We start from the raw sequence: 26,986 nt of genomic DNA on the forward strand, positions 1-26,986 counted from the left end.
ACAATATCATTCACAACAGCAACAAAAAGAATAAAATACTTAGGAATAAACTTAACCAAAGAGGTGAAAGACTTAAACCCTGAAACTTCATAAACATTAATGATGAGAACTAAAGAAGACAAAATGAGTGGAAAGACATCCTGTGCTCTTGGATTGGAAAACAATATTGATAACGTGCCCTTACTGCCCTAAGTCATCTGCAGATTTAACGCAGTCCCCACCTAAATCCTCATGGCATTCTCTACAGAACTAGAGAAAGAACCCTAAAACTAGTATGGAACCTCAAAAGACCCCAAAATAGTCAAAGCAATCTTACCCAGGAAGAACAAAGTTGGAAACGTCACACTTTCTGATTCCAAATATATTACAAGGCTACAGTAATTCAAAAGCATGGCACTGTCATAAAAACAGACATACAGACCAGTGGAACAGAATAGAGAGCCCAGAATTAAATCCATGTATATACAGTCAACTCATATTTGATGGGGGTTCCAACAATAAACAATGGGGAAAGGACAGTCTTTTCAATCAGTGGTGTTGGGAAAACTGGGTATCTGTCTTCTTACACCACTCAAAAAAATTAACTCAAAATGGATTCAAGACTTACATATAAAACCTGAAATTAAAACTCCTAAAAGAAAACATAGGGGAAAAGCTGCTCGATGTAGGTCATGGCGATGATTTCTTGGCTATGGCACTGAAAGTACAGGTAACAAAATAAAAATAAGCAAATAGGACTACACAACCAACTTCAAAACTTCTGCACAGCAAAGAACCAACACAGTGAAAAACACAACCTACAGAATGGGAGAAAATAGTTGCAAGCCTAATTGATAAGGGGTAATATCCAAAATATATACAGGGTGGGCCAAAAGTAGGTTTACAGTTGTGAGTATTCAAAACAAAATTTATTCTTGTATTATTAATTATTATTGTATTATTTTCATAGGAACCTCGTATAAAGGAACCCTACACCTCAGTGACGACAACGAAAGGCAAACAGTTTGATTAAAAAATGACTTTTTCTGCCCTGGCTGGTGTAGCTCAGTGGATTGAGCGCGGGCCTGGGAACCAAAAAAATGACTTTTTCTTTCCTCGTTTATCTATTGATGGACATTTGCTTCCACCTCTTGGCTATCACAAATAATGCTGCAATAAATATAGGTGTCCAAATGACTTTTCCAGATTTAACTGCTTTGACAGGTGGTAGCAATCCTAACTCATCAAGTTACTGCCTGAAGCAGTTTCTCAGCAGCAGCGATACTGGCATTTTAAGCCCGGTAATTCTTTGCCTTGCGGGCTGCGCTATGCATAGAGGAGTGTTCAGCAGCTTGGCTGGCCTCACCCACTAAATGCCAGTAGCCACTCCCCCCCGCCCGCCCCAACAGGACCTAATTTATGCATTGCCAAATATGGGGTGGGGGTGGCGCGGGCATAAAATCGCTCCGACAGAACCACTGCTTCAAAGAGACACTCGGGACCATTATAGGTCGGATTCAGGTTGCTGCTGCCCCAGAGGTGACGAAGGACTTTACACAAACTCTGGCGCGACTTAGAAAGCCTTTTCTTTGTACTTCTTAAACGTGAGAGATGTCGGAAGTATGTCATCCAGCAGAGAAGACAACTGTAGATCTTGAAACGGCAAAGTAAAACCCAGGACCAGCTTGACCTCCCACGCCCCGCGGGGCCTTTCGCAGTGCATTCTGGGGCTTGTAGTTCCGGCGTGAGAGGTCTTGCGCGCGCATGCCCCGCCGAGGGGCGACTTCCTCTTTAGGCCGCGGATCGCGGCTCCCGGAAGTTGAGCAAGTTAAAGTTTCAACGCTTCCTTTCCCCGCCTATTAGTCCTGCAGACTGCTAATCTATGTAGCCAATAGGTAGCCTGACTGGCACTTTCTTTTATCTGATTGGCTTAGAGTTTTGCAGCCGCCCAGAGAAACTTGTAGGGGATTGGTCTAGCCTTCAGTTTTGAAAATCGTAGGTTTGGCCCGCGCTACCTGGTCCCATAGCTTTTCTCGTAGCCGTGAGCGTCCGAGTTCGGGAGCTGAGGGTCTGGGCAGGCGGGGGGACTCTTCTAGGGAGGCCGCCGGACTTGGATCGGAGCAGCGCTTAGTAGACACGGTGCAACCGAGTGAGTGCGCGTGGGTGGCCGGCGGGGTGTGGGGTGGTTAGCGATTTGTAACCCCTCCGGCCAACTTCGGGCCGGGGGCGTGACCCTCTGTCCCCTGTTGGCCTGGGAATGGATGGGTCACCTCTTTAACATGGCGAGGTGACCTTCCTTGGTCCTGGGGCCTGAGATAATCCCCCATCTTCCACGTAGGTCACCAGGTTCCGAGAAAATAACCTCGTGCCCTCCCGGTGCCTACCACCCTTGTTGTGTGCCCGCGAGGCCGTTTGTTGACTTGGATGCAGAGCAAGCGCACGCCGACCGGGTTGTGTGATGGATGGCATTTCTGTACAGTTAACCTTCGCTCAACACCTCTGCCTCCAGCTGAGCAACATTTTAAACTAACCATTTCCGGATGCCAGTGCCGCCCCTTGTCACACCCAGGCACGTTCGCTGTCAGCGATTCAGTCCCGTCCAGCCACCGTGGCCTTCTTTGGGGGTGCCCAGAGCCCATACCTGACGCCTGCCTTTCAGAGGTGGAAGTCGAGTAGGCGGCACAGCTGGTTTAAGACTTTAAATCCAGCACACTTTAAATCCGGCACACTCTAAATCCAGGCCCCAGGGTGGCTATGTTAACTACTCTTAGCCTCAGTTTCCTCACCCACACATGGGTATCCTTGAGGTTGAGGTGAGAATTCAGTGACGTGGTGCCTAACCTGGGCCTGGAGTAGGACTCCTGTAAATGGAGCCGCTATTATGATCATTCTTCAATGAAGTGTGGTAGAGGGTGAGGTCCCCAACTTCCCACACTCTCAAAAGAAAGCATTGCGAAAGAGGGTAGAGGGGCCTCTAGTCTTGTGTACAAAGTATTGGGAGGGAAAGATGACCTCTGTTCTCTCCCAGTGGGATGTCGGGTGCTATGGGTTTGTGCACAGGTTTTGACACGGGCTGAAGATGTTTCTGCTGTTCTTCCCAAGAGCCTTATTCTTGGTACACTGATTCCTTCTTTCTTGGGGTCGCCTTGGTTCTAACTTATGGTGACCCTTTTTAAAGCTGAGGTCTGCTAAAAACAAACTTCCATGGGGAAGAACCGCAAACTTTTTTGCACTCCGTGAAGGCAGCTGCCACCTACTTTACCACTTTGAACGAATACTTAAGAAAAAATAAAAGGGAATTGTTGCTTTTCTGCAAACCTTTGTTTTGGTTTTGGCTTCCTTAAATGATTTTCTCTTCCCTGGCCTGGAGCTGGGATTTTGCACTTAGCTGGGGCTGAGCTCTGGAGCAGAGGGGCTGGAGAGAGCCAGAGGGATGGCGGTGGAGAGGCCATGCCCGTGACTGGCTGGCTGCAGAGCTGTCTCTGCAAAGCTTCTGCAGTCCTGCCCGTTTGGCCCTCCCCTGATTAGTGCTGCTATCAGCATTTAGGAGCAGAAGCTTCAGATGAGTATGGCATGCCCTAACCCATGTAGAATGGACTTACTTGGTGTCCCTGTGTGGGGTGGGGTGGGTGGGAAGAAAACCTGTAGGATGTTTATTTTAAGGTGTAGAGTTCATAGGTGGATTAATGCATTCATTAATTCATTCAAGTGTTTATTTCATGCCAGGTACTGTGCTGGGCTCTGGGCTTTCGGTGATTAGCGAGAAAGACATGGGCTTGCCCCCTAATGTTTAGTGGGCAGAGACAGGCACTAAGCAAACAGATATGCAGTCACCCAAGTGCCATGCAGAGAGCTGAAATTGATGGGTGGTGGCTGGTGGTCAGGTCTTCCCTGAGGTGCTGAGATTCAAGTAATGAGGAGAGAGCTGTACAAAATAGGAGACAGAAGGTTCCAGATAGAGGGCAGAGCTTGTCTAAGAAACAAAGGCTGTGTGCCCTGGAAATCAGATACCATGAGGCTGCAGCCTGACCTGGTGTTACACTCTGTCGGGTGTTCAGGGGTGACTTGCCTAGCCCCTCCTTCTAGGCGGGAGGCTGAGCTTTGCTTGCTTCTTGGTTTTGAAGGTACAGGTTGGGGTGCTGGCTCACATGTCATGAGACATGCAGTATGTTATCTATGACCGTCACCCCTTCACTTGTTCTTTGTCATTCACGCAGTCAGAATATTTACTGAGCCTCTGCTCCGTATGACTGCATGGAACACTGCCTCCGTGCCTGGGACTTCAGTGGTGACAATATAATTGAGTCTTAAGGAAGATAGCTTAAGACTAGTTTTCAAGAAATCAGTAGAAAACTGATTTTATATTTCCCCCATCCAATATTTCTACACAATTTTTTAAAAAAATAAGACATTGCTTATCGGCTCCCTTGATGCTTCCTTATCCATTTCTAGGACAATTTCAGCCCCAGGGTCATGGGCCTTTTGGAGAGGAGAAGTCTCTACCCCCTACTTTCTTACTGACTCCTTTGGAATGCAGAACCTCTTCCGTTCACTGGCTTCTTGGAGAGGCAGTTGGATTGGATGTTCTTTGGCCTGAGGCCTGGGGTCAGCTCACGTGTAGCTCAGGCTGGCTGTGTCTAAGTCCTCGCTCACCCACTGGGAAGAAGAGCAGGGCTGTGTCTGGGCAGGTAGACAGGGGTCCTTTGGTGGTCCTGGTGTCTCCCTGACCTAGGAAGGCAGTTGGCCATGCCTTGTCATTTTAAACCCTCCCCCACCAAGGACATTGGTAAGGAGGACTGTTGATAGCAGGATCGCCTTGGAAGTGTGGGGACACCGTGCTATGGTTGGGTAGAGGCAAGGCCTTTGAAGAGCGTGAGTGGGATGGCCCTTCTTTTTGCAAAAATGAGACTAGTGGATTGGCGTTTGGAATTCTGTGTCCCTGGGGAATGGCTATGAGTGGGGAGGGGCCCTGATCCAGGCACTTGGTGTCTTGTGGTGGGTGGAGGCTATGGCCTAGCAGGCTCTTCCCCTTGAGGGTCCAGTCCCCAACGCTGAGCCCCAGTGCCTCTTGCCTTTGTTTTTCATCAGAGAGAGCCACCATGGGGACAACAGCCCTGGGGCACATTCACCTGCTGGAGCTTTGTGACCAGAAGCTCTTGGAGTTTGTCTGCAACGTGGACAATAAGGACATGGTGTGGCTTGAGGAGATCGAGGAGGAGGCCAAGCGCATGTTCACCAGGTGAGGGCAGGGGCATGCCGCAGGAGGTGCCAGGGGCTGCCTAGGGGCTGCCTGGCCGCTGCCACCTTGGGGACATAGCAGCCACTTCATCACTGGACAGACAAGACAGACAGGCTGCTGGGGTTTCTCCTGAGTGCCCAGTGTGCTAGGGGCCCAGCATGGTATGACAGGAAGTGGAAGAAGAGGTGTTGGGCTGGGACTTAGAGGAGGGGGCCGCACACGCTTGCCTGGCAAACTTGCTCCCTGCCCCGACCCATGAAGGCATTGCAGGGGACTTGCACATGGCCTTGGAGCACTCTCTTGATGCTACTCACCCCAGCTTGACCTGTCACTGCCGGGAAATGGGCAGGGGCTGGGCTGGGTGGAGGAGGGGACTAGTGGTTCCCAGGCAGCCACAAATATCACCCTTCTTTTACCGAACAGAGAATTCAGCAAAGAGCCTGAGCTAATGCCCAAAACACCCTCTCAGAAGAACCGACGGAAGAAGAAGCAAATTTCTTATGTTCAGGATGAAAACAGAGACCCCATCCGGAAAAGGTGGGAGAGCCGGGGGACTGCAGGCAGGGTCTGGAGGCTTGGTGTCTACCGGGGAGTGTGATTCCAGAGTGAACTGGGAGAGAGGCCTGCAGGAGTGGTGATGGTGCCTTGGGGGCCACGGTGAGGGGTGAAATATTGCAGGAAACAAAGTGTGACCCAAGACTGTGGAATCCAGAGCGTGTGTGCATGTGTGTGTCGATACAGGTGTTTGATCTGGGCCTTGAGGATGGGAAGGGTTTCCAGTGGTGGGAAAAGAAAGAATCCAACCTTGTGCTTGGGTGAGAACCCCCAGAGTTGTGGACTAGGGGTCCATTGCTCGGCCCCTGTGCTCTGCTTGTTAAGATGCTCATGGAAATGACTGTGGGCTGCAGACCACGAGCAAAGGAGGCTGGGTCTTGGAGTCAGGAGGTCCTGCGTACAGACCCCAGCGCTGCCCCGTAGTAGCTGTACGTCCTTTTGTTAATTTTCTACCTCTCTGAGCCTCAGTTTCTTTAAAGCTGAATTGAGAATGATCCTGGCCCTGACTGGTGTGGCTCAGTGGCTTGGGTGTTGTCCCACAAGCTGAAGGGTTGCTGGTTTGATTCCCAGTTGGGGCACGAGCTTGAGTTGCAGGCCAGGTCCCTGGTCAGGGCGCGGGTGAGAGGCAACCGACTGATATTTCTGTTTCTCTCTTCTCCCCACCTTCCCTTCTCTCTAAAAATTAACAAATAAAATCTTTTTAAAAATACAATGAATAAAGTGAGAACAGTCCCTGCCTCTCAGGGCCACCTTGTGGGTTAAGTGATAACATGACCAAAGCCTGTCCACACTGCTTGGCACAGCGTGAGCTCAGCCAGCGAGAGGTTTCTGTGAGTTATTCTTCCCTGCAGTTCGGTGAGGACTGGCATTACCCCCAGTGTGCAGGTGGCAAGAAAAAGGCTCAGAGAGGAGCAGCCGGGGTCTCGTGGCAGGGGAGGCAGAACCTGAACTAGAGCCATGGTCTTTTGCCGCCAAGCCCTCCACTTTATTACACCTGAGTTGGTGGCTGCTGGGGAGACTGGTACCCCTGCTCAAATTTTGGGGTGCCTCCCGCCCTGCTGAGTCCGCTCAGCTTCTGCTCTGCTGTCTTTGGCAGGTTGTCCCGCAGAAAGACTCGGAGTAGCCAGCTGAGCTCCCGGCGCCTGCGCAGCAAGGACAAGGTGGAACAGTTGGCTGTTGTGGCAGGGGAGAATGGCTCTGTGCCGCGGCGGGTGACCCGTGCTGCGGCTGCGGCAGCGGCAGCGGCAGCCACCATGGCTGCTGCTTCACCCACCCTAGAGTCTCCCACAGTGCTGACAAGGAAGCCCAAGAGTAGTGTCACCCAGGGCCAGCTGGTGCCCGTGGTAGAGATAGGTGCCGGCGAGCGCTGCACTGCTGATGAGCGCCTCAGCCAGCTCAGTTCTGCCCGGGCTCCGTCCCCAACCTCAGCTGTAGCCGCTGCTCCGGCCTCTCAGGTCACTGTGATGTCAGACGAGGAATCAACACCCAAGAAGTCAGAGGCTGGGAGACTGGAGTCTGTCGCTGTGAGCTCTCTGATGGCTACACCTCAGGACCCCAAGGGCCAAGGGCTCAAAGCAGGCCGGTCTGCCTCTAAGCTTAGGATTGCACGGACCTCCCCAGGCCCCCCAGACTCCCCCGGCTCTCCAGCCTCCCCGTGGCAGCAGCGGGTGCTGGCTCCCATCCTGCCGGATAACTTCTCCACATCTGTGGGCTCCCGTGTGGACCGGCAGTCAGTGCGGCGCAGCCTGCTCGCCCCAGCCTCCCTGGATCCGCAGAATGCTCTGGCCCAAACACACTCCCTGGTTGTAAAACCAGAGAGCGCCATTCGCAGGTCAAGCAGAAGAATTGCCAAGAAGGCCACCAAAGAGCCGGCTGCCTCTGCCCGCATCATCTGTGAGTCTGGGGGCTCAGTGGTGGCAGGTGGGATGCTGTGGGGGCCCTGGGTGCCCAGCTTGGCTGGAGGGACTCTGGGTCACCATCTAATACTCTACAAGGAGCTGTCCATGGAGCTTTCAGTGATGACGTAAATGTCCCACATCTGCTAGCCACAAAATGCAGCTGGTGTGATTGAGGAACTGATTTTTTTCTTTGATTACATTTTGCTTAATTTAGATTTGAGTAGCCACACTTAGCGAGTGTTAACTATAGTGGTCAGTGCAGATCTCGGCCAGCCCTGTTGTTTTTTAGGTGAGAAAACTGAAGCCCCTGTGGTAAAAGCCTTTCCGAGACTTGAACCTGGGCCTTCTCCCCAGGGCAGTGTGTCCGCCTTCCCTCCTGTAGCGGTTCCCTCAGGTTCACCACCCTCGCGGGCCGCTCCTGCAGGGGGAGCTGCTTAGTGTGGAGCACCGAGGAGCGGGGATGGGGATGGTCGTCACAGCCAACTCCTCCTGGAAGGGACAGATGACAGATGGGTTTGAGTGCCAGCTCAGCCAGCTACCCTCCCACCGGCAACCTTGGGCAGGTTACAGGAACTTCCTTCATGGGCCTCAGTTCCTCATCTGTCAACTGGAGTGACAATAACATCATTTTAAAAGGTTGTTTTCTCTTTAGTTAACCCACATTGGGCGTTTAGAATGGTGTTTGCCATGGACAAAGGGCTCTGTAATGTTACCTGTTTCTGTCACCATCAGACTCCAATTGAGAAGAACGTTGTCCCAGTGGGAACAGCAGAGGAGGATAGGCAGCTGTAAGAGTCAGGGCTGGCTACCTGGAGGAAATGTGGGGGAAGGTATCCCTGGTGGGGGGGAACAGCTGCTGCGAAGACCCTGAGGCATGAAATGGCAAGTGCTGGGGTGTCTGGGGCTCATGGGCCATATAGGGGCTTGGGCCCGATCCCTTTAATGTGGGGTTGTGGCCCTTGATGGCTGTTGGGAGCTTCCTGGCACTGTACAAAAACTGACAAAGACGGAGGGAGAGAAGGAGGCAGGGAGACCAGGTAGGAGTCCGCTACAAGGGTCCAGCCAGAGGACAGAGAGGGGGTGGGACAGATGGAGAAGATGGCCAGGTTGTACATGAATGTGCGTTAAAATTATGGTCGATACCTGCCCAGCACTTGAAGACTTATACAACTCAAGGTTGGTCCCTGCAGCATCTTTTAGCCTGTTAGGGTTTCCCCACTTCACAGAGGGAGAGACTGAGGCGTAGTGCGGTTGCTGAGTCTGAACTGAGAGGCTGGGGATTGAGCCCACGTGTTTAGTCTCTTCCAGTCCTGCAGCCACTCGCTGAGGACACCTGGTGGCGAGCCCCAGGGTGAGGCTCAGGCAGGCAGGTGAGGGCACCTCACCTTGCTGGGTTTCTTCCCAATTTGCTGGGTTTCTTCCCTTCCCCACATTGGGGGGCCTGGGGGCTTGCTCTGGGCCGTGGGGCTCAGGATTCTAAATCTGGGGCAGATGCACGTGTGTGCTCTGACCCACTATCTGATTTTGGATCTTCAGGAGGACCCAGGTGGTTCTGACCTGCCTTGGAGATTTCCTCAGGCCTGCCTCTGGCCCTAGGAAGAGGCCCCAGGGGCAGGCGAGCCCGGCGCTCCATGGCAGTGGAGCCATTTCGGTGGCTTCTCCCCTTCGGCCCTCTCATTCGACTGGCAGGCCTGACTCAGGCCTGTCGGACTTCTCTCCACCTTGAGGTGGGGGGGGGGAAGAGGGTAAGGAGGGAGGCAGTTCTGGTCTCATCAGAAAAATCTTTAGGGATTAGGAAGCTATGAAGTTCATGGTGATGGGTACCTGTGTTCCAAAATTCTATTTTTGGCATCCCCCCCCAATTATTTATTTTTAATGTTTTCACTTTAGAGAGAGGAGAGGGGAGGGGGAAAGAGAGGAAGAGAAACATTGATGTGAGAAACATTGATTGGCTGCCTTGGAAGCACCCTGACTGGGGGCGGAGCACAGAGCCTGCAAACCAGGCTCATGCTCCCACTGGGAATCGAACTGGTGACCTTTCAGTTTGTGGGACAATGGCCAACCAACTGAGCCACACTGGCCAGGCCTCCATTTTTTATTGTTGGCCACAAATACTGTTGCTTTTTCCAAGTGACTGTGTCACCGTGTTCATTTTTATGAAAATGTCTGGCAAATACCCAAGCTTGAATAACCACGGCTTGTCGGTTGTTCCTTCAGTTAAAAGGTGTTCAGTGAGGATTCAGCTGGGAACTCCCACGGGAGTGCTTTTCACAGAGACTTGGGCATCCACCTGCTTCCTGTCTCATCACACAGCCTTAGAAAGACACACACTTCAGCTTAAATTTAAGAAAGTGACTAGTCTCTACTTGCTTCACAGACATTCTTAAGTGCAACTGGACATTTCTGTTCCAGGAGAGGGTCTGTCCAGTGGAGGGAGGGTCTCTGAGAGGGTCTGCCTTCAGACCAGGAGCGGCCAAGCCCCCACCAGCCTGGTTCCCTGGGTCCCTTAGAGTGGCCCCTGGTCAGTTTTCCAGCTTATCTTTTGTTCCCCTTCCTTTGTTCCCCCCGCCCCCGCCACCAGGTCACAGTTACCTGGAGAGGCTCCTGAATGTTGAGGTGCCCCAGAAAGTCAGGTGAGTTCAGTTCCAGGGCTTGGGGACCTTCCCAGGGCTGGGCAGGACACATTGGGGCCGAATGGTCAAGGTGTGCCCCCCATAATGGAAGCATTTCCTAGGTCTGACCCTTCCCTCCTGCTGGGACCACCCACTGAGGCAGCCCTGCCCCCGCCCCAGTCTAACCAGGCAGCAAGTGGCACAGTGTCCAGTCTCCCTACATCCCTTGTCAGTGTCACTTGTCCACCTCAGCCTATCCTGGGATATGGGGTCTGTACGCTGTCAGATCAAAGTCCTGGGGACGAGCCAAGGAGCCACATTCAAATTGGGTGGGTAGAACGGGGACGGCATAGGGCTTCGGCTGCTCCCTGCTCTGGGACCACACCCCAGCACTGCTCTGGGCCAGTGCTCTCTGGCCCACGGGCCAGACCCTTGCTTTGCAAGAGAATCAGTGCTTGGGATGGGCAGAGCTGCTGGCTTTGCTGGCCCCATGGTGAGTGGGAGCAGGCCTCAAAAGAGCCGTGGCTTGTCTAGGCCAAGGGGTTGAGGGGGAGCTGGGAAAGGGCTCATATTCCGAATTGAGGCCTTAATGGGGGTGAGATGAAGCCAAATTCAGAAGAGGACATCCCTCACTGACCCAGGGAGCAGACGCTCCAGGGAGTCACTGGCTCTGGCGGTTGGCTTGCCTGGGGCTGTGGGTTCATAACCCAGGCCAGGGTTGGGGGTGGAGCTCCTATGAGGATGATTTGGGTTGGGTGGGTCCCATGGCATCTTCTGCTCCGCTTTCAGCCCTAAGGAGGTCCCCAGCAAGGAGGCTGAGCCTGTGGAGGAGGCCGAGCCGGAGGTAAGGTGGGCAGGCCAGGGAGGGCAGGGCTGGAGGGCCTTGGGGCTTGTGCTCACTGCTGGGTCCCAGGTCCAAAGCCCTAAAGTCTTGGTTCTTTGCCCAGGTCCCCCCAAATGAAGGAAGTACATTGTCGCCTCGCAGTGCCAACAAGGTTGCTATTAGCACACCTCACTTACAGCCTGTGGTGGGTGGCCAGGAAACGCCCTCTGTCGGGCAGCAAGGTGAGTCTTCCTGACCTGTCATATGCGGATTCCCAGGGCCACATGGGGCTTGGTGGTCTGACCTGACTTTCTCTGGGGAGAGGGAATCGCATTTTCTGGGCTGACAGGATGAAGGTAAATGAGACCCATGGTGTGTAGGTCTCCTTTGAGTCTGCAGGTTTCATCTCCTGCCTTTGGCTGGAGCTGCTGCCAAGTGCCTATGTGAGTGGCCATGGCTGGCTGGTGCAGGGAACAAGGAGAGGTGGGGGGAAGGGCTTGAACTGGTACATGGCCTTGAGCTCCACTTGAGGGGGCAGCAGGGGGAGCTGTGTGTTGGGGTCTTGCTTTGTCCTTGGTCACTGGCTCTTTCTTACCTTTGCGGGTCTCCTGTCTGCAGAGAGTGGGAGAGCTGCCGGTTCTGGGCTCCAGCACCCCAGTCTGCCAGGTGTGCCCTGGGGTTCAGCTCACGTGCCCCTAGTGGGAAGAGCACTGTAGTTGTGAAGTCTCGAACACAGCTTCCCCTCTGGACCCGGGTCAGGGACTGTGGCCCTGTCAGCCCTGTGGCCCCTTGGAATGAGGACCCTTTGTAATAAAGAGTGTCCGAGGGCAGGGGAGAGATTAGTGCTTTCTCCTGACAGTGAAACCAAATGTACTGACCCTCTACCCCCATGTGGACCCTGCCGAGGAGCCCCCGTAACGCTACCCTGTCCCCCTGCCTGTCCCATGGCTCTAGCTAAAAGGGTCAGGAGGGCTGGGATTTCAAAGCTGGTCAAGGGGTCTGTTCCATAGGCTTCCACTCCTAAAAGATATCCCCCCCCACACTCCCCTGCCTTTCTCTTAGTGGTGGCTAGGTCATGGTTAGGGTCCCCTTGGGACTGTCCTGCAGTTTTTGTCACAGAGGCGTGGGGGTGAGTGGTCTGTGTCCTGGGGGTGCATGTTGGACTCGGCATGGCCACAGATCTGCCAAGGCCAGTTGGTGCTAAGGCTGATGTTTCTGCCACTGGCCACTGGGGTCTGCCCAGAGGAGACCCTTGTTCTGCCACACTTGCCTCTGCCACAGCTGCCACCAGGGGGCACCATCCCCAGTTGCCTCTCTGCTGCCCCGTGCCCTCACTGAAATGACTGTCTTCACAGAGGCCAGGACTGGTCCAGCGGATGGCCCCAAGGAGCCACCCCAGAGTGTCAGGTTTGTGTTTGGGAAGGGGTGTGTAAGCCACTATGCCAAAGGGTCCAGAGGGACATGAAGCTCGAGTCCTCTCTTGGGGGGGTGGTCAGGGGCCCCCGTTTCCTCCCAACAGGAGTGGGGCCTGGTGCTCTGGCTTAATGAAGGAAGCAGCAGGATGAACCTGGCCTGGATGAACCTGGCCTGGGAGTGAGTGACCAGATCCTGGACCCTCTCCTTCTGTGCCCTCCTGGTCACGTGACCTCAGGCTGGTCCCTTCCCTTCCTCAGTCAGGGAGACCCCGCCTCTCTAGCAGTGAGGCCTGTGCTCTGGTCCCAGTTTTCCTCATAGGGGTGCCCTTTCATGAGGTGTGGCTCAGGCTCTAGAGGGGGCTCCCTGCGGCAGCCCCTCGATGCTACTGCCCCCTGTGCTCCTGCAGGAGGAAGCGCAGCTACAAGCAGGCTGTGAGTGAGCTGGAAGATGGAGAGCAGCCCCTGGAGGACGAGGAGCTGCAGCCCCCCCGGAACAAGACCCCTTCCCCGCCCTGTCCAGCCAGCAAGGTGAGCAGGCGCCTGACCTCCCACGGCGCCTCCGCCCTGCCTGTGGCCCTGACCCTGTTCCCCGCCTGCAGGTGGTACGGCCCCTGCGGACATTCCTGCACACCGTGCAGAGGAACCAGATGCTCATGACCCCAACCTCGGCCTCCCGCAGCAGTGTCATGAAGTCCTTCATTAAGCGCAACACTCCCCTGCGCATGGACCCCAAGGTGAGGGAGCCCATGCCCAGACTGAGCTTGGCTAGGGTGGGCGGCATGGCTGGAGGCTCCCAGAGGTCCCCAAGGCTGCTGAGAGCAGCGTGCGTCTGGGCCCAGGCAGGTGTGACCTGGTACTGGTCAAAGGCTAGCTCAGGCCTCTCCGGCCACAGGCTGCCTCGACATCTGGGACCTGTCCTAACCTCTTGGGCTCTGTTATGGCCTAGAGGCTTGGACAACTCAGCATGACCCCTGGGTCTTGGCCACAGGTCCATACAGTTGGAGAGGTGGCCTAGCTGGCTCTGACCCCGTCTGCCTATCCCACACCCCCAGCACCTTGAGGGTTGAGGTGAGGGACACACCTGTGACGCTTTCTCTCATTAGGGATGAGGGCTGGGTGAGATGAGGGAGCAGACTTGCTGGCATAGTGGGAGCCTGGGCAGCTTTCTGGGACATCCCCTGGCCTTGCATTAACTCTTGGCTTCTTCCTTGTCTCCTCTCCTCCACAGTGCAGCTTTGTTGTAAGTAAAACCTTTTCCTGTCCTTGTAACCTCGCTCCACCTGGCACTTAGCTGCCGTAGCCGTCCTTGCAGAACTGACAGCACCTGTAGTGGCACTAACATACTGAGCGGGAGCCGTGAGGGAGGTGGGAAGTGGACCAGAGGCGCTGGGTGGTAGCTGGAGGCGTTGGTTGTGCTAGGCCAGGCCTCCTCTCTGCTCCTCTGCCTTTGCTTCTGCTACCAGCAGCAGGAGTCTCGGAGCCTCCCTGAGCTAGAAGGAAGCAAAGGGTGTGTGACCTGTAGCTTTTGCCCAGGGTCTGAAGCTGAGATTTATTGGGTCACACACCTGAGCTACCGCCTTAAGGGGAGGGCAGAGCAATGGGTGATTGGAGGTCAGGCAGGTGACTGAGGGTGGACTGTCAGCAGTGGCCTCTAGAAAGGAGGCCACAGAAGCTGTCCTCTTCTCAGACACCTCAGAGCTAAGCTGGACCGCCAGCCATGAGCAAGGAGCCACAGAGAGCCAGCATCTGTTGGGCCTGCAGTCCTGGCTCTCTGGGGGCTCCCGAGTTGCAAGGCTGCCTCTGCTTCATTCCTCAAGTTCTCCCTGGTTCTCTGAAGGGCCTACAGAAGGGTTTCTGCCTCCAACGGGAGCCCGAAGGCCTCGGCAGCACTGCCCCGGGGCCTGGCAGATCAAGGGCTTCCCAGCAACGGACAGGTGGGACCTGAATTTGCCTCTCTGCAAGGAGGCTGGTCCCCTCTGGGTGGCCATGGCAACAGCTTACCTTCCAACATGCCAGTCAGTAGGCTGGGAAGCCTTATGTGCCTGTTTTTCTGCTAGGCATCTGGGCCCACAGCTGTGAATCATACTCAGATTAGTTCACCCTACAGGGAACTCCTGTGCCCCATCGAGACAGGTCGGAGCTGGGCGGGGCTTACAGGGATGGACTGACAGGTCCATCCTTTTCCTGCTGCCTTAGGGAGCCCAGGTCCCTGCCCAGGGCATTTTTGAGGGGTGGGTAAGACAGTCCTCAGGGAGCCTCAGTAGGTCATACGGGCCTTGGGGCCTTGGACTAGTTTCCTAACCCTTGGGCATGTGTTTCCTGGGCCCCTCATAGAGGTGGGGTGAAGGAGAGTAAGGGTGTCAAGCATCCAGCATGGGGTTTGGTGCACAGGGAGACTGCTAGGGTGAAGCCCCTGGAGGCAGAAAGGGCTGCACAAGCTTTGGGTTCATCCCACCTTCTGCTTTGGCCTTGACCGTGGCCTCTGGGGTGCAGGGACAAGCCAGCCCGCCTTTACTGGTTGGGGCAAGGAGGAAGCATGTTCTGTGGCACAGGTAGCTCTTGTGTTCTATGAAATTCGCAGTGCATCGGGGTCAGTTCTCTGACCTGTGCTGGGGAAGTTCAGCCCTCAGGTTTGGGGGCAAAAACCTGTTTTGCCAACCCCTGTTGAAAGCAGGAGTGTGTTGGGGTCCTCGGGGCAGGAAGACATGGTGGTGAGTGCCCTCTGGGCCACCTGGCTTTCCCTTCCACGGTGCTTTTCTCACAGAAGAGCAGGTGGGTGTAGTGGGTGGAGGCCCGGCCTCCTGCTGGTCTCTGGGTCTGGGCCATTGGGGAGCAGGTGCCAGCCAGAGACCACCTACTCCCGCTGCGGGAGCTTCCCAAAGGCCAGTGTCCCCCAGGTCCTTCCTGCGCTCAGCTCTGCCCCTATGGCTCCTGGCCATCTCTCTTTTCTTCTATTTCTTTCTCTGTCTTTAAAAAACAACTCACTGTTATGTTAAAAGACTATACAGTAAAGTTTACGTTGAAAATTATGCAGTAAAATCTATACTTTGTAAATGTTCGGTTGAACATTTTAGTATTCCATTTTAATTTTTTCATTGTCATTTTGACTCTTGCATCTTGCAATTCTTCTTCGGGTTCCTTTAGGCATCACATGCTGAACTTGCACAACCACTGTAGAATGGGCATCGGTTCAGTCGAGACGTGGAAACCTCCCCACACTCCCTGCTCCCCACACGCTACTCCCGTCTCACACGCGGCATCCTCGTACTCTGGCTACCTCGTCAGACAGTGCCATAATTTTTGCTTTCCACTGTCGAACACAGGGACGAGCTCAAGAGAAGAGTCTGTTGATACTTACCCAGACATTTGTCATTTTTATTCTTTCATTTTTGATGTTTTGTTTGTCCCAGTACCCTTTCTTTTTGTCTGGAGAACTCCCTGTGGCAACTATTTGAGAAGGAGTCTGCTGGCAACACAGTCTCTCGTTTCTCTTCGTCCGAGAAAACCTCTTTACTTCATTCTGAGGGGAATTTTCCCTGAGTGCAGGTAGAGTTCTGGGTTGTCAGCGCTTCCCTCTCAGCACTTGACAAATGTTGTGCTGCTTCCTTCTGGCTCTGCAGTTTCTCATGAGGTTTTCGGTCCTTCAGGTCATCGTTCCACTCCCCCCACCCCCCTAGGTAACGTGTCTCTTTCTGTGGCTGCTTTTGAGGACTTTCCCCTTTGTATTAAGCTTTCAACAGTAGGATTATGATGTTGTTAGGCATGGGTTTCCTTAGGTTTCTACTGTTTGGGTTCTGATGACCTTGAACCTGTAAATTTATATCTTTTACCAAATTTGGAGTATTTCCGAGCCACTATTTTCCCACATTTTTTGCCCTGCATTGCACCCTTCCCACTGTGGGGTGACGATGGCACAGATGACAGGCCTTGGTGTCGTCTCACAGTTGTCTCGGGTGCTGTTAATTTTTCTTCAGTGTCTTTTCTCTGTGTTTAGACTGGGTACGTGTTACTAATTTATCTTCATGTGTTACCAACGTCTGTCTTCTCTACCATCTCTTGGACCTATCCCCAAAATTTATTTCAGTTATTGTATTTTTCATCCTAAAGTTTCCAGCTTGTTCTTTACATCCTTTACTTTGTGAGGTTTTCCATTTTTCCAGTTGTCTTAAGAATGTTTGTGACTGCTTGTTACTCTCACACACAGAGCAAGAGAGTCATGAAGCGTAACGGTAAATTCCCAGTCTTGCTCTTCATTCTCCTTTCAAACGTGCGTGTACTCAGTCATCATCAGAGCGTCTGTCCAGTTGGGAAGCTAGCGTTTGTCCTGCCCACGTTGGGCAGGGCTGATTTGAGGACATTGGTGACGCAGGCCCTTGGGTTCCTGCAGAGAACAAAGATGGAAGGCCTAGTCCTCAATCAGGGTGGGAATGGAGGGTCATTGGGGCGACTCTGCCCCCAGAAGCAGTCTGATGTTGCTGTCCATGTGGCTGGAGGCTGTGGGCCTGGTGAACGGTCTGCGGCCAGCCGTGTCCCCGGCGCAGCACTGGGCTGTCCCTGCTCACCCCCTGCTCCCACCCAGGAGAAGGAGCGGCAGCGCCTGGAGAACCTGCGGCGGAAGGAGGAGGCGGAGCAGCTGCGCAGGCAGAAGGTGGAGGAGGACAAGCGGCGGCGGCTGGAGGAGGTGAAGCTGTAAGTGGCCCGGCTTCCAGCCCTGGGTCACCCCAGGCTGCCGCAGGCTCCCCTTGATTGCCCTGTGCTCACAGGAAGCGCGAGGAGCGCCTCCGCAAGGTGATGCAGGCCCGGGAGCGGGTGGAGCAGATGAAGGAGGAGAAGAAGAAGCAGATCGAGCAGAAGTTTGCTCAGCTGGATGAGAAGAATGAGAAGGTGTGAGCTGGGGGCTGGTGGGCAGCCAGGTTTCAGGGGCTGTTCCCTGCTGGGGCCCCAGCCCCTGACACTTGGTGGCCCGAGGGTTAGGACTGTATCCCTCAGGAAGGGATGGGTTTGACACCCTGCGCCCCTCTCCTGTCCATTCAGGGGTCCTCACGTTGGTTCTGAGCCCAGCTGAGGGTGGACGGTCTCTTCTGTGGACCAAGCAGCAGCCCTCTGCCAGGGGGTGGGCTGATGCTCCTGGGCAGGGCTGGGTTCGCGGGGGCCTGGGGTACCTGTCCCAGCTCCGGAGCCCACCCGGTAGTGCCGAGGGAGGAGGGCGGCTCTCATGAGCACATGTGGCTGGGCTCTGCAGGCCAAGGAGGAGCGACTGGCAGAGGAGAAGGCCAAGAAAAAGGCAGCAGCCAAGAAGATGGAGGAGGTGGAGGTGCGCAGGAAGCAGGAGGAAGAGGCACGGAGGCTGAAGTGGCTGCAGCAGGTGTGGGCACGGGCGGGCGGGCTGCCTCAGCCACTGCGGAGCGTGCCCCGCTTTGTGGGGCTCATCCTGGTGGACCTTGTGGCTTCGGGCCCTGAGGAGTTCCAACAAGAGGAGGTGATGGGGCGATGACAGTGACCTGCTTTCCGTTTTGCTGGAGGGCTGAGCACATGGACTCGCTCTCAGCTCTGCTTGTTATTAGCTGTGTCACCTTGGACAGGTTCCTGGACCTCTCAGTGCTTTGGGTGCTCCAGGGGGCAGCAGAGTGCACCTGACAGGCTGTCATAGGATGAGTAGTTAGTTCCGCCTCCACGAGGGAGGGCCTGCCTCTCCCTTGGAGCGTTCACCTTCTGACTCAGGGAGCACACGTCCGCCTTGGGGCTTGTGCTGTTAATGGCTAGACTTTACTTACTGTGTGCCAGGCACGGCTCCAAGTACGTTAGGTGTTACTGTGGTCCCATTTGCTCCGTGAGGAAACCAAGGCCAGAGGGCTGAGTGACAGCGCAGTGTCAGGCTGCAAGTGCGTCTGGCTCCAGTCTGTACCCTAAGAAGTTGTCACAAGATGCCTTTTCAGGCAGGTGGTGGTGATCCTGTGGCACCTGGCGTAGGGTGACCCTGGCTCAGCCCCTGACAGTCTCTGATGCTCCCGGGGGCCTGGCTGCACGGGGGGAGTAGCCTCCTGCCATCCCCCCAGCCTAGGTCTGGTCTGAGGCCCTGACCTCACTCTGATTCACAGGAGGAAGAAGAGCGGCGACATCAGGAGCTGCTGCAAAAGAAAAAGGAGGAGGAGGAGCAGGAGCGGCTGGGAAAGGTGGCAGAGGCCAAGCGGCTGGCAGAGCGGCGGGAGCAGGAGCGGCAGCTGGCAGAGCGGCGGGAGCAGGAGCGGCTCCAGGCCGAGCGGTGAGGGAGCCCCGAGGGCTGGAGAGGTGGAGCCGTCCTCTAGAAGCAGCTCCTGCTTTCGCTGGTGTTTGCAAAGGAGGGACACACCTCCTCGGCTCCACGCCCAGAGGCCCACGCCCGAATGTGGCATGCTGGCCTGGGGAGGCCGCAGATGTAACGGGCAGGGTCACTTGGGACACTCTTAGTTCTGCCTCCATCCGGTGGGGTGCCCCCTTTGGTCCTTTGTGTCCTCTGCTGACGTGGCAGGGGTGGGGGCATGCTGCTGTAGGGCTAGCCGGTATTTCTCACCTGGGCCTCCATGGGCGTTTGTACAGGAGTTCTTCGGAGCGTTGCAGGATTGTCAGCGTCCCAGGCCCCTGCCCACTGAATGTGCCTCTTCTGTGGTGTGAGGATGCAGATCCTCACCCCCACCGCACGTCCCAGCGTTTCTGGTCTTGCAGTTCTCAGAGTCAGGGGTCTCTGTGCAGCAGGCAGGATCCCCGCGTTGGATTCCGTGAGCCTTTATCTGGGGCTCGCCCTCAGCTTGGTTGTGCGGGGTCCTGGCCATGCCAAGGTGGACAAGCCCCAGTCACTGTTGGGCAGGATAGGTGGGATCCATGCCTACGTGGGCCCACTTGTGTGCAGACGTGGAAAGCTGTGCCCAGGTGTGTGTAAGGACAGGTGAACACCCAAGCGCCCGCTTAGTGACCGCCTCTCTGTGGCCTCCACCTCCTGGGGAGCAGAAGGCAGCACTTCCCGTGTCCATCTTTGGGGGGCTGCTGGCCCAGTGGAAAGGGAGGAGTGGAAGCCAGAGGGCTGACTGCATCAGGGCCACCTCCCTGTGCTTCTTGGTGGGCACAAAGCTGTCCTTGTGTGGCAGAGTCGGAGATGGGTCTGGGAGGGGACAGAGGGTGGGTGGGTGACAGATGTGGTTTCAGAATCGTGTGTGTGCCAGGCAATGCCAGGGGATTGTAGGGGGTGACGGTGTGATGGTCCTAATGGTCGGAAGCTTTGGTGGGTCCTGAGCTACACGCCTCACATGTTGCCTCGGTGAATCCTCGCTGAAGGCCCCTGCGGCATAGGAACCGGCAGCCCGACTTCCCAGAGAGGAAATGGGCCGAGAGGTTGCGTGACTTGCTCAAGTCACAAGCTGGTTAATGGAGGTGGCCCCAAAGCCCACCCCAGGCTTGGAGCCCAGTGTCCACCCTGCAGGCCAGGGTGATTGGGGATAACTCAGCCTATTCCATCTAGTTGTCCTGGTGACTGGAGGAGAGCGGTTGTGGTTGCCACTGTACAACAGACAAGACTGGAGCTGAGACCTAAGTTGTGTGGAAGCGTGGGGGCCAAATTTGGCACGCTCCAAAGCTGAGTGCCCCTGCACCCTGGACGAGAACTTTTCAGCCCTTTTGGCATAGGTGCCGCTGTGGGCTCTTGGCTGCTGTGCCCATTCTACCATTCTGTCTCCTATGGCCAGTATGGATGGGCTGGCAGGGATGGAAACAGAGTCAGGGCTCAGCTTCCTGCCCTGACAGGCTCTTGCTTGGTCTCCAGGGAGCTGCAGGAGAGGGAGAAGGCCCTGCGGCTCCAGAAGGAGAAGCTGCAGAGGGAACTGGAGGAGAAGAAGAAAAAGGTACGGGGAGTTGGTGTGCGGGACTTCGGGATCGGGGAGCCCTAACCTAGTGGCTCCTGGGGCAGGAGCCGCCTTGCTGGCCTGGCCTGCGGGGTTGGCCTGGGGTTGGGGAGAGCACGTTCCCATGGTCTCTAACACCCGCGGGCTGCTGGTCCCAGGAAGAGCAGCAGCGCCTACAGGAAGAGCAGGAGAAGAAAGCCAAGGAGGCTGCGGCGGCCAACAGAGGCCTGAACACGACCATGGATGTGCAGGTGAGGCTCGGGCACCAGAGCAGAGAGGGGCCCCAGCGCTGCTTGTTCTCTTCCCGTAACTGGAGGCACACCTCATATCTGGGGACCATAAGGAAGAGGAAGGAGACAGTTGGCCCAGTAGTTTTTACTGATTTTCATAGGTATATTCTTTCTTATTCTCCAAATAGAATTTGTTATAAACAAACAAAAAAAGAAACTAAACTTTATAAAGGAGTATAAAGTGAAAGGTACCTCAGATGAACATTCTGGTGTATATATGTATATTGTTACACATGTGAACATTTTGCACACAGAGAGCATAGGTGGATGCAGCCTGCATGTACTGTCCTTGTCTGCTCGGGCTGTTTTAACAAAGTGCCATCCACTAGGTGGCGTAAACAAACTATCCAAGACTGGCAACTCCAAGGACAAGGTGCCGGCAGATTTGATGTCTTTTGGGAGCCCTCTCCCTGGTTCACAGACAGCTGTCCTCTCGCTGTGTCCTCACCCAGTGGAAGGGGAGATGGAGCTCTCTGGGGTCTCCTTTTTAAGGACACTGATCCCATTCAGGAGGGCTCTGCCCTCTGACCTGAGCACCTCCCAAAGGCCTGCCGCCTAACACCCTCGTGTTGAAGGGTGGGATGCAACACAGGAACTTGTGGGGACACGCCTTTACTCCACAATGTACATATCACTTGGCAGCTTGATTTTTTCCTCCTCCTTTCTTTCAGTGTATCGTAGACAGTTATCTATTTCAGCACTTGTAAACCTCTTAATTTTGGCAGTTGTGTGCCAGCTGGTTCCAGAATTTCTCTAGCCAGTGCCTGTGGACGTGCCTTTAGGTGACTTGCAGTTTACTGCCCTACAAAGGGAATGTGCCGTGCGGGAGGGTTTGCGGTGCAGTGTGGGTGGAGACGTGGGAAAGCTGGCAGTTAGCTGGATGTCCACGTCCAGCGATATTCACGTTGAGAATGATGGGGCTCGTGGTGGCGCTCCAGGTCGCTGTTCACAGCAGGCTGCTGACCTGGGCGTGTGTTTGCGACCGAGTCCAGCATGCGAAAGGAAAATACGGAGTTGTGTGACTTTTTTAAGGGACCCAAGCCTTCTGGTTTTTCCTGTGAAGTGAGGGGCGGTGGCGGACGCAGGAATGCGGGGAGGGGGAGCTGACGGCCTCACCCTCTCCAGTCTCCAGCCTGCACCTCGTACCAGATGACGCCACAAGGGCCCCGGGGCCCGCCCAAGATCAACCCAGACAACTACGGGATGGATCTGAACAGCGACGACTCCACTGATGATGAGGCCCATCCCCGGAAGCCCATTCCCGCCTGGGCCAGAGGTAAGCAGGGTCCAGGGCTCCCTGGACACCCGGGCCCTTGCTTGTGACTAGGGGTCCCTGGAGGAAGTGGCTTGGCGGACACAGGTGTTAGAAGGCTGTTGTGCTCATGGGCTAGACACTTGATATGTTGGCCTGACAAGCCTGCTCTGAGCCTGGGGACACGCTCAGGGAAGGGTGGCCTCTCTGTGGCCAGTGGGCTCATCTTTGGAACAGATGTTGAACACCTTTGTTCTAAAAAAATGTATTAAATTGCAGCTGGCTATGGGCACCCTGGTGCTGGGTGTTCCAGCTTTGACTCTTTAGGCCCCTCCTTGGAGTCCTGCCCAGGAGGCCATATGAGACTTGGATCTAGACGAGGAGCCTGGGGTGGGAACAGAGCTACGAGGGGTGCTGGGGTTAGCCGTGCACCGAGAGCTTGGGCTGGGAGCTCCAGCCAGTGAGGGGAGGCAGGAAAGCCCTACTGTGGCAGCAGGGTTTGACCCTGAAGTTTATAGGCTCCCAGCATGTAGCGGGGCGGAGGGAGCATGCCCTAGGCCTGGGTGTGACGCCTGCGGGCAGTGGAGTGGGGCCCTGCATACAGTGGGTGCTTCACAGAGTTCGAAGGGCCCGGGGGTCAGGATGGGCTGCAGTCTCGCTCCCCAGGGGCCAGTGCTCTGCCGAAGACAACTTACTCTTATGAGTGTTACCTTGTTTGAAGCCCGCAGCAACCAGATGCTGAATGAGTCTCCTTAACTACCAGCGTCAACTCACTGGGAGGTGTCAGCATGGCCAGGGAGCCAGGGGACTGGCAAAGCCACTTAACTGTAGTTGACCTTTGCCAGCTCAGTTTTCTTATCTGTGAAATGGGCATGATAATAGGACCCAGCTGAGAAGGGTCATTGAGGATGAAGTGAGTCCACGGAAGGCCTGGTGCAGAGCAAGCTGGCTGTGCGTTCCACCTGATTCTCTCTCCCTGTTGGCAGAGACATGCTACCCACAGCCTCAGCCCAGAGGCCCTCTTTGTTGCCATCCTGCCTGCCTCAGGGCAGGTGTGACTGGCTGATGAGATAAGGAGCCGATCACTGCAGTTGAGGGTGGCATATCATGGGAATAAGTTCTGGAGCTAGACTTGGCTTAAAACCCCGGCTCTGCCAGTTCCTAGCTACGTGCCTTTGTGCAAATCTCACCAATATAAAACAGGGAGAACAGAGGACCTGGCTGCGAGGTGGGTGCGGGAATAAGGAGAACAGGCTGTGTGGGCTCAGCTGAGTGCCTGGCCCTCTGAGCTCCTGAGGACCTGGGTTTGGACCGGGCTGCCAGGCGGGGCAGTAGGAATGTGCAGTGAGAGCATTATCAGGATTTGGTGGTGGGGCGGGAGGAACAGGGTTCAGAGGAGTGCATATGGCAGCAGGTGGGGGCCTGCCGGCAGGGAGAGGGTGACAGGGCTCTGGGTGGGGCTCATGGGGAGCCTTAAGACAGTGATGTGGCCCTCGGTTCTCCTGCAGGCACCCAGCTCAGCCAGGCCATCATCCACCAGTACTATCACCCCCCGAATGTGCTCGAACTCTTTGGAACCATCCTCCAGCTGGACCTGGAGGACATCTTCAAGAAGAGCAAGCCTCGCTACCACAAGCGCACCAGCTCTGCCGTCTGGCACTCACCGCCCCTGCAGGGCACCAGGGTCCCTGGCAGCCTGACCTACAGCCTGAAGAAGTACTGAGGCAGGCCCACTAGCCCCCTCAGCAGTCACAGCCTCCTGTCTGTGTCTGTCTGTCCGTCTCTGTCTCTGTTGGTCTGGTGTCCTCCTGCATGCTGGTCTGTCGCTGTGGTTTTGGTCACATGTACATAAGCATAAACGTTCTCTGTGTGCTACGGATGGGAAGTGGCCCCGGCCTGCTCAGTGGGTGTTTGGGGAAGTGCCAGGCCCAGCCCCACCTGGCCTGCAGGTGGCGCTCTGTAAATACTGATGGGATGTTTTAATTTTAGCTTCTAGTGTTTGAGAGCTGGGTTAATAAAATCTATTCCTTCAAGCCTGCTGTGGGTTTTGTGAAGACCAGGGGCCTTGGGAGACCCTAGACCCTGGCCCTGTGGCTGTGTATCTCGGGCCACAGGACCGGCTGGAGGAGCAAGGCACTATTGCTTTGACCTGGGGTGTGTGCTTCAAGGTCACCTGGGCCCCACCCACAGAGATGATGATGCCACCCCCCGGTGACCCCGAGAAACATTTCTGCTACTCTCATGATCGGCCTGGTGAAGATACTTGCTGTTTTTCTGGGGAGCTTCCTGTTTTTAAAGGGGCTGGGGCTTCAGTGGTCCCAAGAACTGGGCTCTTGGCGCAGCGCTGCCATTAGGGCAGGCCCTCAGCCCCTCGCTGCAGGTGGTGACAGGGGCTGAGCTGCTTAAGCAGGATTAGGAAAGGACAATTAGAAAGGAAATGTCTCTCCAAACTACCTTGGGGCAAATGCTTGCAAGCAGTTGAGATGTTTCTCCAATAAAACCAGGCAGCTGCTAACTAAATGCTCAATGCTAATGGGAGCTGGCCCTGGTCCTGCCCTGAAGCTGCCAGCCCCTTGGTCTCCGCTGCTCTGGCCCCTGCATTGTGTCAGTGGGCCCAGTCAAACTGCAGCCAGTTTCTGCATAGCTTTATTAAAACCCATCCAGCAGGATCAGATGCCCTTTGGCTGCTCTGCTGAGGGCAGAGTTAAGTAGTTGCAGCAGAGGCCATGAGGCCTGCAAAGCTGAAAGTATTTACTATGACCCTTTACAGGGAAAATTTTCTGACTTCTGTTTTAGGACAAAATACAGGCTAAATTCAAGAGTGCCTTAAAGAAATGAGGATATGGCGAACATATGGTAGGCTGAAATCTAGATTCCACCATGCCAAGAAAAACTTTTTACACGTCACTCAAAAATGGTACACAATTCAAATTTGTTCCATGAGTCCTGTCCCTGGAAACATGTGTTGACTCAGTTGATGAGCATCTTTACCGAAAGTCACAATGTCAAAATAGTACTTCTTGTAAGAACATTTATGTAGTGTGTCTGAGAAAAAGTCGTTATTGGCCGAGTTCTAGTCGTTCTGCGTCTTCATCAGCACTTGGAACTGTCAGTGTTTCTTATTTAGCCGTATTAATAGATGCGTAGCAAAATTGCACCCCGGTTTTCATTTATATTTCCCTAATGGGATGATGGTGAATATCTTTTAATGTGTTTATTTGCCATCTGTGTATCTTCTTTGATGCAGTGTCTGTTCAAATCTGCTCGTTTTAATTTTGGTTTTTTTTTGCCTCTTTTAAAAAATTTTTTTGTTCAATTTTAAATTGGGTAGTTCTCTTACTGTTGAGCTTAGAGTCTACGTAGTACAGATACAAGTCTGTTGACAGTGATGTGCTTTGCAATATTTTCTCCTAGTAGTCTGTGGCGTGTCTCTTCACTCACTTAACTGTTTTTCATAGAGTGACAATTTTTCTTTGAAGTCCAGTTTATCAATTTTTTAAATATGAATTGTGCCTTTTGGTGTCATTTCTAAGATATCTTTGTCTAGCCTCAATTCTTGAAGATTTTCTTCTAAATGTTTTATAGTTCAACATTAAATTTAGATTTATGATCTATTTTGAGTTTATTTTTCTAAGTGTGGGGTTTATGTTTTTGGTTTGGTTTTTGAGGCATGTGGTTGGATGTCTGGATGTTCCAGGACCACTTGTTGAAAAGATTATTCTTTTTCCACTGAATTTTTCTTGTATCTTTGTCAAGAATCAACTAGCCATTTTAGTATGGATTTATTTCTGGACTTTGAATTCTCTTCCATTGATCTGTGAGTCCTTTTACCAATACCACATGGTCAAGGTTTTCCGACCTTGTAGCTTTTCTGACCTTATTGTAGCTTTTTGTGTAAGTCTTAAAAATCTGGTAGTGTGATTTCGTACAATTTTGTTCTTTTAAATTATTTTGCCTTTTCTATCAATTTTGCCTTCCTATATAAATTTTAGAATCAGCTAATCTACACAAAGGCCCTGCTGGGATTTTCACTGGAATTGCATTAAATCTAAAGATAATTTTGGGGAAAATTCATGTATTTATGATGGTGAATCTTCTAAACTATGAACATGGCGTGACTCCATTTATTTCAGTTTTGGGTTTCTTTCATCAGTGTTGCATAGTTTCAGCATACAGACCCTGTACAAGTAGGATTTAGAGCTAAGTATTTTCTTGATACTGTTGCAAAAATGGACATGCAGTTGCTTTTTGTGTGTTAGCCTTGCGACTTGTGATGCAATGGAAGCAGTGCTTAGAGGGAAAGTTACAGCACTAGGTGATACGGTAAGAAAAACAGTTTCAAATGAGTGTCCCAGTTTTCACTTAAAAAGAGCAAATAAAAATATCAGCAGAAGAAGGGAGACAACAAAGGTAGAGCAGAAATCAATGATATTGGAAAGGAAAAAGCAATAGAAAAATGGTTAATTAGACTGAAAGTTGGTTCTTTGAGAAGCTCAAAAGCAATTCGTATGCCTCTATCTAGACTGATCAGGAGAAAAAGAAAAATGACCAATGCCAAGAATGACAGAAGTAACACCACTACAGGTTCTATAAATAGAAACAACTTACGGCAATAAATTTGAAAATTTGGGTAAAATGAACACAAATTCTTGGGAAGTACAAAATCTCTTAGTTCACTCAAGAAGAAATAGACAACCTAAATGGCCCTATTTATGGAAGAAATTGAATTTGTAGTTTAAAATCTCACAAAGAATAATACTCTAGGCCTAAATCCCTTTAGTGGTAAATGTTACTATCTGTCCAAGGAAGAAACAATGCCAATCCTTCACTACCCCTCCCAGGAAATTGGGGAGGAAAGAGTATTTTCCCACTCCATCGATGAGGCTGGCATAGTCATCTCCAGACCAGCCAAAGGCCTTGTGAGAAAGAAAAACTAGACAACTATTCCTCATGAAGTTAGGCAAACAACTTTAAAATAAGTTATTAGCAAATCAAATCCAACATATGATGCTATATGAAAAGGGATAATGCATCCTAACCAAATAGGTTTTA

At 53.5% G+C, this 26,986-nt stretch overlaps 1 protein-coding gene across 3 annotated transcripts; it reads left to right on the top strand.

The window, feature by feature from the left end:
* The first annotated feature begins 1,966 nt into the window (after positions 1-1,966).
* Positions 1,967-26,528, top strand: INCENP (inner centromere protein). Of its 3 annotated transcripts, XM_037060588.1 has the most exons (20): positions 1,967-2,115; positions 2,522-2,525; positions 5,068-5,218; positions 5,642-5,755; positions 6,870-7,666; positions 10,253-10,304; positions 11,073-11,127; positions 11,231-11,348; positions 12,462-12,513; positions 12,929-13,049; positions 13,121-13,255; positions 13,750-13,761; positions 17,101-17,210; positions 17,285-17,405; positions 17,764-17,886; positions 18,620-18,783; positions 20,314-20,392; positions 20,551-20,643; positions 21,808-21,958; positions 23,443-26,528. In XM_037060588.1, exons 3-20 carry the CDS (start codon positions 5,079-5,081, stop codon positions 23,655-23,657), a joined length of 2,652 nt encoding a protein of 883 aa, XP_036916483.1. In that variant the 5' UTR covers positions 1,967-2,115; positions 2,522-2,525; positions 5,068-5,078; the 3' UTR covers positions 23,658-26,528. The 3 variants fall into 3 exon arrangements, with proteins under 3 accessions (XP_036916483.1, XP_036916482.1, XP_036916484.1); XM_037060587.1 differs by lacking the exon at positions 2,522-2,525 and having other exon boundaries at positions 1,967-2,128; XM_037060589.1 differs by lacking the exons at positions 2,522-2,525; positions 13,750-13,761 and having other exon boundaries at positions 1,968-2,128.
* Positions 26,529-26,986: the final 458 nt, after the last annotated feature.

Source organism: Sturnira hondurensis, unplaced genomic scaffold (assembly GCF_014824575.4).
Source record: "Sturnira hondurensis isolate 20B ecotype Veracruz unplaced genomic scaffold, ASM1482457v3 Scaffold0011880, whole genome shotgun sequence".
Lineage (NCBI taxonomy): Eukaryota > Metazoa > Chordata > Mammalia > Chiroptera > Phyllostomidae > Sturnira > Sturnira hondurensis.